Source organism: Bactrocera neohumeralis, chromosome 4 (genome assembly GCF_024586455.1).
Source record: "Bactrocera neohumeralis isolate Rockhampton chromosome 4, APGP_CSIRO_Bneo_wtdbg2-racon-allhic-juicebox.fasta_v2, whole genome shotgun sequence".
Lineage (NCBI taxonomy): Eukaryota > Metazoa > Arthropoda > Insecta > Diptera > Tephritidae > Bactrocera > Bactrocera neohumeralis.
Window position 1 is genome coordinate 31,427,984 of NC_065921.1, and position 9,711 is coordinate 31,437,694.

The window sequence follows — 9,711 nt, forward strand, 5'->3', positions numbered from 1 at the left end:
ATGTATGTATTAGTAGGAAATCTGCAGCTGCCAATGGTTGTCATTCAAATTATAAATGTTTTTAATTAAGCGACAACGACGATTGGCAGCATACTGCCGTAAAGTCGTGCTCTCGTCTAAAGAACTATTCCCTTAAGAACATGCATATTTTAATTTTTGACAAATGCTACCTATCGGTTGCTATCGTCTTTGAGTTTGCTGTAATAATGTAACAGGGTGTAAAATTCAACGCTATGATAATTTCTTATCATAAAATCAAATTTGATATATTTGTTGCAATTATACTCCCAACTAAACTTTTCAAACGTAAATTACGTCACTGGTTATATTATAAGTAGGAAAATTTTGGTACAACTTTTAAATTTAAGTGCGTGCAAGCGATGTATTACATATAATATGAATAATATTGTTCACCCGTTTGCTTTTCGATTCTCCATTGTTCCGCATGCTGACTACAAATCAGTTAATGTTGAATTATACGAACTTTTACTAAGGCGTGTGTTTAAAATGTAAAAATTGCAATATAGGAAAATATTTGCTAGTGCTAAAATATGTAAATTATTTGTTGATAAAAATTATTGTTTATACGTTAAGACTGTCCTGAAAAGATGGATCGTAGTAAATATTGACATAGTTCCAGATCGCTTATTGGAATTAGAAGTGACGTGTAAAGCAATAGCGTCAGTGGCTCTAAACAGGGCATTAAATAATTGATTTTAAGACATTGTTTATCAGGTGCGTGGCGATATTACATATATACCACACTACTTAGGAATTAAAAGGAGTGCCAATTTAACTAAAAATTTGTTTAGTCGAATAAAACAAACTAAAGTGACGGGCGAAATACAATATTAGATATTTTAGATTTTTCTATTGAAGTTGGTATTCTCATTCCTTACCAATTGGACCCTTATGTGCTAGTTTCTTTCCAAATTGGTATATCAAAATTCAGTTCATACTATTTATTTTGTTGTAATACTCTAGACATCATAAATCTTTATATGAAATCTTGAGGAAGATTAAATAGTTAGAGAGGAAATTAAGAAGAGTTATGTATAAATACATGTAACAACAATAAAGAGTTAATAACAATTTTATGCGAATGATTAGAAACTACGAAAAAATCTGTTATAAAAGTCTGAGATTAACATACTTTATTTTTGAATAAAAAGGAACGATATAGGTTAAATATGCCCACTTTTATTCGATAACTTATGACCATTTTGATGATAATGTCATAATGCCACCATGATAGCTACACTACTCTTTATTCGATAAACCTGGAATAGTTGATTTTATAAACTTCCCTTCAGGCGAATATTTCATAAGCAAAATCAATCGTTATAGACAGGAATTAGAAATAATCACTTCGTGCAACTGGATGCATAATAACCTTTACGAGGTTAATTACGCAGAGTTATAGGCAAGTAACTATCTTTGGGTGTGACTTGGAGTTGTGCTGATGGAACACAATTTCCCTCCTGGTCGCTTCTGGACGACTGCTTCGTTCTGACGGTCTAATTGTTGACAGTGCAGCTCTGAAAGTTTCCTAACATTAAATCTTGGCTTGGCCACTGTTTGTGCCGGTTCAGCTTAATTCAACCCGACGTTCTCGTCTCTCTCTCTTTTCTTTAATAGTAAGCTACAAGCATGAATTAATTTTGCAACTGTTCAGATAAAGCTGCCTCTCCAATTTCCGCCACGCATATTTTCTGTATATAGTACGTTTTTCTTTCCGAAAACTTCGAACTTGATTTGTCAGAAAAAATCACATTATTGCAGAACGTTTTGTTCTTAATTTTATGTTTTCCTGCAAATTCCAATATCCTGCTGTTATAATAGCGGAAAACTGTGGAGTTGACTTGGGAACGGTCGCAAATTAAAATCTTCGCTTTGATTCTGTATATAGATGTGTAGTTTTTTTCCTTGGTTCAGGTTATTCATTTGCTGCTGTTTTGATAATGATTACGATTCTGCATGAGGCAAAACTATACGTCAATTGTCATCGAATTCACTTAACGGTAGACCCAGGAAATTAGTTATTTCGAAGGTTTCGGCCCATAGAGAGTTTGGAGTTTAGTGAGTTGGTTTCATTGGTCTAGCAAAGAGGCGATTAGAGACCAGTACAGAGGGTTTTGTGTGTCAGTGGAGATTTAGATATTCAGTGAGTTGGTTTCATTGGTCTCAATAAAAGTGTTAAAAGAGGCGATTAGGAAAGAGACAGCAGTTTTTTATCGTCGGAAGGATAGGGTTTTGTGTGTCAGTGTAACAACATTCTGATTCGAGATATGGTGGGAGATATTCAGTAATGAAATTGCGCTCCATCTTCTTTCATGCGGTGGAATTTGGACGACAAAATTAAATCGCTATTCACTGGCAGGGACTCAATAAAAGTGTTAATAGTTCCACTGTCTAATTGGTGGGGTGCAAAACTTGGTATATTTTTGGACATTATGAACAGTTCGATGAATTTCAACATGGTTTCCTTTTGAAGAAATATTTCAATGAAAATAAATTAATATAAAAATAATATAATATAAAATAAATAAATATAAATATATACATATATATATATATATATATATATATATATATATATATATAAATTCTAAATCACACAAAATTTCATTAAATAATCATTATATTTTATTATAGATTTATTCAATTCTCCAAATTTCATTAAATAAATAAGAATGAAAATATGCTTTTAATTTTTGGGTAAAACTTTTACTAATTGCATATGATATGGTCACCACAGCACATATTGTATACGAGATTTATGCTTGATTATCTACGTAGATACAGGAATTAATATTATCAGATAAGCTTTTATACACATTGTGAAAAAAAGTACACAGAAATTGTAAATAAAATGAAAAAAATATTTAAATATTCATCCCCACCAGACGTAACACACTTATGCCAATGATAGCTTCGGAACACTTTTCATAAGCACTTTTTGGCGTGGCCTTCAGCTGCTTTAGCGAGTTTTGTTTTATCCCTTCGATCGAATGAAAAGCTGAAATTTCAGTTCGAGGATCTAGAAAAAAATACATGGATATTCTTTGTACAAGGATTCCGCACACGAAATAGAAATAGAAATACAAAATTTGAGACAAATTATTTGTTCGATATTTTTATCCATTGTAAAAATTGCAACGCTCTATTTACATTTTACATTTACACTACATTTTTTTATTGACATATAATTTATCCGGGGAATTTAATTACAATTTCCTAGTGATTTTTTATCTTAATATTTGTAGTTGATCGTCTTAATTAAAATTCGCAAATCGACACTAAAAGAATACATACATATAATGCTATAATGCTAAATTAAATGATGCTAGAAATTTCAGATAGATCATCACATAATTATGTGAAACTATTACTACTATAACTGTAACTATTTACTACACACTTTAATGATCACCGATAAAGCAATTGCTACAACCCGATTAAATAGAATATATTTTTTTTATTCAAGTTAAATTTACAATCTGTCTTAATGTTAATAGACAAAAAGTAAATGTGCTGTTAGAATATATGATATTTGGCTGCTTTTATAATATAAAAATATATAATTATGCAATAATATAATGGAGCTTTATTCAGATGAATATTTTGATATTATTTTCAGATATATTGTGGCAATTGATGACATTCTACTATGGGGAAACTACTTTCTAAAATTTTTGGCAACAAGGAAATGCGGATTCTGATGCTTGGCCTGGATGCGGCGGGGAAAACAAGTATCCTTTAAAAAAAATCTAAATGGTAGCCTCTGCTTGGGAGGATCAGATAGGAGGGGGTGTTAGATGAGTAGGTTTTATGAGGCATCCAAAAAAATGGTTAGAGTCATGCGGGTACCCATTGGTATGTCACAGTTCATTCTGAATAAGTAGGAGTTAAACTCGATACAGTATCCAGAACAAAGTTGCGCGAGGCTCGTTTTATACTCGCGAAGGAATTCGAACTCTTCTGGTATTGGTATTGGGTTAACTTCAAAGACGCCATACTTTGAAAGGAAGTCAATAGAAGTGTTAATAGCCGCACTTAGAATGGTGTTTAGTGCTTGTCTGATGTCAGTTGCATTCTTAGTTTGGTCTGCAAGATGTTAATTGTCGACGCTTCAATTTGATGATTGTAAGTGTAATTTCTGCGAAAGTATTCCAGCAGAAAGTGCCTGGGGAGGAGTTCGTTATGTTCCTTAAACGCCCTCACTCTATAAGTGTTCGTTGAGAGACAGCAAGAGACGTCCTGTTACAATGCAATGCACAATGCAGTACTCTGACGACTATATTGCTTCTTCGTCTACGTCATACAGTACCCAGTCGACATACTGGTGCTTTCTTGTTAACGACTGGCCTGCCTATGGTCTTATAAATTGCCAACAACATTTTTTTCCCCGGCTAGCAACTTGAAGATTTTATTGCGGCTCTTTATGTGTAACATCTAAGGTTGCACACGGTTGCAATTGCCATTAGCTGAAACGTTAAGATCAGTCAATATCGTATAATCATCAGCGTATGAGCTGATGAAAATTCTCTGTGTTGGCTGGCGGAGTTTTGAGATGTAATTAAATACTAGCGGAGAGAAAACATGTATAATTCCTCTTATCCTTGAAATTTTCTATAGAAATTATACTCAACTTGACACTTTTAATATAATAATTTATAATAATAATCAGTTGGTAGAGGGGAATAACTGCTATAATATGGTGGAATATGCTTTTAATTTCTTTTAATCGTTCCATTTATTTATGAAATGGTTTCCTAAGCGAAATAATTTATATAGCAATTCTTTATAAGCTGAAGTTGGGGCAATCCGTTACGACGATTCCAACAGTAGGATTTAACGTTGAGACTGTAACCTACAAAAATGTTAAATTCAATGTTTGGGATGTGGGTGGCCAGGATAAAATTCGACCTCTTTGGCGACATTACTATACAGGTATTTTTATTTTTATTTTTATGGTTTTTATATGAAAAAATATTCTTTCGGTTTTAGGTACACAGGGGTTGATATTTGTTGTTGATTGCGCTGATCGGGATCGGATAGATGAAGCACGAACGGAACTTCATAGAATAATTAATGATAGAGAAATGAGAGACGCCATTATTCTGATATTTGCAAATAAGCAGGATCTAGCAGACGGTAAGAAACTGTTTTTCTCAACACTCACTTCACTATCAACTCATAGCCAACAAGCGACAAAGATAGTTTACATAGATATCTTATCTCTATTCCTATCAACCCATCTTAATCATTTTGCGTTTTTTTCAATATTTTTAAATCCAAAAACAGCTAATTATTTAATTGTAATATATATTTGGGTCGTTTATCTTCGGAAAACGGGTTCCACGGAGCGGCAATTTCAGCATAGGGAACAAGAACAAATCACACCGAACCAAATCTGGTGAAAATGGTGGTTGATCAATGGTATTCATTGCGTTTTTGGCTTTAAATTCGGTCATAATCGTGGCTTAATGCGATGATGCATTATCCTGTAAACCCCAATTGTTCATCCACAATTCCGGGCGTTTTTGACGGATGCTCTCACGCAAACGTCTGTCCCTCCGGAACAAATCATTCGAACGGACTCGCGAGCTCTCTTGACATCTCTCGAACACTTTCGAAGGTCGTCCAGAGCGAGGCATGTCTTCAACGATCGCTCAACCGTCTTTGAAGTCTTTGTACCACACGTAGGCTTGTATTTTTGATAAAACTGTAACCGTTAGCTTTTTCCAACATTTGGAACGATTCCGTTAGAAATAAAAAATTTTAGACAAATTCGTTCGATATTCTTATCCATTGTAAAAATCGAAACGCACTACTGAGGTGTACTGACTTAAGCAGCTACTGTAAACAAACTGTTTGATAGATCGCTACCATATTTAGCATTAAGGACAGTCCTACCAACTTAGAAAATACATTTTTTTGAAATATCATTTACCCGAGGAATTTAATTACAATTTCCGGGTGCTTCTTTGTCACAATGTATATATACATAGATAGATTTCAACTAGTTTTGTCATCTATATATACACATGTATATATATAAATGATAAAGATGACAAAACGAGTTGAAATCTGGGACTGTCTGTACGTCCGTCCGTATGTCTGTGCAAGCGATAACTTAAGTAAAAATTCAGATATCTCATAAAACTTTGTACAGGCATTACTTGGCACCATAAGTTTGGTTTTATAGATGCGGTTAAGGGATCACTGTTATGCCCACTAAACGCCTGGCCAAGTTTGCGGATTTGTGTAAAATTTTGTTCAGTAAGATTTGCCATTTGCCATATTTGGTACAACGCTTGGAAAGTGTCGAAGATTATTACGCGAATTCACTGTAAAAGCTCTTCGCGCAAAACATGGTCTTCTAAGATGAGGTCCATTTCTATCTTAATGCCTTCGTCAATTGATAATATTGTCGCTATTGCACAATAGTGTGACACCGCCTACAGTAAGGTGAAATCACTTATCTGCGGACCTACTCACTAACTAAATACAGTTACATTATCCTGACATTTCTCTGGTAATGGACAAACCCAAACTTCGCATATCACACAACTTTAAATTCCATTTGATTCTTTCTGATCTGCGGCTCTATTCTGTATCTCGATTCGAAAACATGTTCTATTCAAAATTCGGATCTATTTTATAATAATGCGAAAGTTGTACCACACTGTGTGGCTGACTTTTTACTGAAAATATCTGCCGACATTTGGAAGAGGCCAATTACCTAGGATGCAGCGACAAAATAAAATCATTATTTTTTATTTAAAAAAAAATCGGTCAATTGTAAAATAGTAGAGAGTTAGAAAATACTTCCACATAAAAAACACTAACAATTAATTCTATTTTTTCAATTTCGGCCCACCGTAAGTATGGTTCTATGACGTCAACGGATAGAGGCATGCCTATGCATTTCTCCTACCAGCATACATTCGATATTGTATGAACACCTGGCCGTAAAAAAGGTTTGTTCTCGTTGGATCCCGCACAATTTGACAATCGCTCAAAAAAAGGCTCGTGTGGATTGGTGTAAAGAAATGCTGAAAAATACGATCGCGGTGCTTCAAAAGACGTTTATAAGATCGTCACAGGTGACGAATCATGGATCTATGCGTATGAGCCCGAAACAAAACAGCAATCGACAAAAAAAAAATAAATAAAAAAAACACATTTTCGTTAATAAATATGCCTATTTACATTTTTAGGCCAGAAATATATATAGCAACCTACGTATACATACTATATACATATCTTAAAGGGGTATTCTGGTCTTCTTCTTAATTGGCGTAGACACCGCTTACGCGATTATAGCCGAGTTAACAACAGCGCGCCAGTCGTTTCTTCTTTTCGCTACGTGGCGCCAATTGGATATTCCAAGCGTAGCCAGGTCCTTCTCCACCTGGTCCTTCCAACAGAGTGGAGGTCTTCCTCTTCCTCTGCTTCCCCCGGCGGGTGCAGCGTCGAATACTTTCAGAGCAGGAGTGTTTTCGTCCATTCGGACAATATGACCTAGCCAGCGTAGCCGCTGTCTTTTAATTCGCTGAACTATGTCAATGTCATCGTATATCTCGTACAGCTCATCGTTCCATCGAGGAACGGACCATAAATCTTTCGAACTTTTCTCTCGAAAACTCGCAACGTCGACTCATCAGTTGTTGACATCGTCCAAGCCTCTGCACCATATCGCAGGACGGGAATTATGAGTGACTTATAGAGTTTGGTTTTTGTTTGTCGAGAGAGGACTTTGCTTTTCAATTGCCTACTCAGTCCGAAGTAGCACCTGTTGGCAAGAGTTATCCTGCGTTGGATTTCTAGGCTGACATTGTTGGTGGTGTTTGCGCTGGTTCCAAGATAGACGAAATTATCTACAACTTCAAAGTTATGACTGTCAACAGTGACGTGAGTGCCAAGTCGCGAGTGCGACGACTGTTTGTTTGATGACAGGAGATATTTCGTCTTGCCCTCGTTCACTGCTGGACCCGTTTCTTTTGCTTCCTTGTCCAGTCTGGAGAAAGCAGAACTAACGGCGCGGGTGTTGAGGCCGATGATATCAATATCATCGGCATACGTCAGCAGCTGTACACTCTTATAAAAGATGGTACCTTCTCTATTTAGTTCTGCAGCTCGAACTATTTTCTCCAGAAGGAGGTTGAAGAAATCGCACGATAGGGTATTCTGGTCTAGAAGCATGAATTTCAGGTAATTTTTAAAGTGTCGTAAAAAAGGCAATTAATAGTTTTACTATCCATTTTTTTTATTAGTTATTTGTTAATTTTAGTAGAGTACAGAAAAAAATTAAAAAGTAAAAAATTTCAAAAATTATGAGCTGACGAACTGGAGGGTCTCTAAAAATTTCCACGTGACCATACCCATGATTTCAACCCTCCTACTTATCTGAAACCAAAAAAAGGATTATTAATCTAGAATAATGTCGCAATGGCCGGAACTACGGAAAAGTGGGAAAATTTTTTTTCACAAAATGGCGACTGCCTGAAAAAAAGTTTTTTTGGATCACTTTTTCTGACCATTTCGAATTTTTTAAAAATAATAAAAATAAAAATTTGGGGATGGGGCTAGTTCCAACCATAGACAAGCCTATAAAGAAGACTCTATAAAAATTTCAAGTAAATCGGTCCAGTAGAACCTGAGAAATCGTGGGTATCGTTCCGAAAAAGTCAGTTTTGAGAAAAACGCGTTTAAAGTTTCGCGTAAAGTCTTTTGTTCGATTAGTTCCGGCCGAACCAGTTTGGATGCCGGGTCAGAAAAATGCCTATATCGCCGAAAGTAATTTGAATTTTGAAAAATCCTCTTGTACGCATATTCTTGAATAGTTAAACTTTGAAAATATAAAAAAATTCGATTTTTTAAATTTCTTTTTTAACTGAAAGTGGTAATATATTTATCTTTAATATAAGTAATATTCGTTGTATTCATCTACTTTTTATGCAGCAAGAAAATCCCGCAGATTTACCAATGAGCGATGCTTTACATTTTTTAAACTTGCTGGTTGTATTGCTATGGTTGTGTGTTTTATTCCTAATTTTTTGACCGAATATAAACCATTCAAACTTACGTGCATGTCTTAATTTCAAGTTTAGTCCTTCAAATTTTACAAATTTTAAATATTTTTTTCTATTGCAGCAATGAAACCACATGAAATTCAGGAGAAACTAGGCTTAACTAGAATAAGGGATCGGAATTGGTATGTTCAACCATCGTGTGCAACCACAGGAGATGGGCTTTATGAAGGTTTAACATGGCTTACTTCCAATCATAAATTATGAAATATCTTAAACATTAATTAGATAATTCTATATAAGATACACATGCTTACCATGCTTTTTAGCAAACGAACAACAACAGTAGCAATAAGAAAATTTTGTAAATTATATTTAATAACTAATTAGAAGGAAGTTTGTTTGATTATATATACGTTAAAAATATAAGTTACATAATACATATAATTTGTAAATATATGTTTAAATAAATTTAAATATGAAAAAACACAACTTAAAATTTACAGGCTGTGAAGAGCTTTTTAGTTAAGAAAATAAAATCGAATTATTCGTCAGAAGAACCAACGGTAGTCATATACTATTCATTCAATCCTCCTAGCCGTCCGCTGTACTATGCGAAATTGCGATCGATATCATTCCCTCGAGAACGTGGAACATACAATGCCAACAAAAG

General features: G+C 34.6%; 1 protein-coding gene across 3 annotated transcripts; it reads left to right on the forward strand.

Moving 5' to 3' along the window:
* Nucleotides 1-438: 438 nt before the first annotated feature.
* On the forward strand, nt 439-9,357 carry LOC126756593 (ADP-ribosylation factor 6). Of its 3 annotated transcripts, none has more exons than XM_050469786.1 (5): nt 439-509; nt 3,641-3,752; nt 4,798-4,953; nt 5,011-5,157; nt 9,163-9,357. In XM_050469786.1, the coding sequence occupies exons 2-5, from the start codon at nt 3,671-3,673 to the stop codon at nt 9,303-9,305; spliced, it is 528 nt and encodes a 175-aa protein (XP_050325743.1). In that variant the 5' UTR covers nt 439-509; nt 3,641-3,670; the 3' UTR covers nt 9,306-9,357. The 3 variants fall into 3 exon arrangements, with proteins under 3 accessions (XP_050325743.1, XP_050325742.1, XP_050325745.1); XM_050469785.1 differs by having other exon boundaries at nt 456-735; XM_050469788.1 differs by having other exon boundaries at nt 456-553.
* Nucleotides 9,358-9,711: the final 354 nt, after the last annotated feature.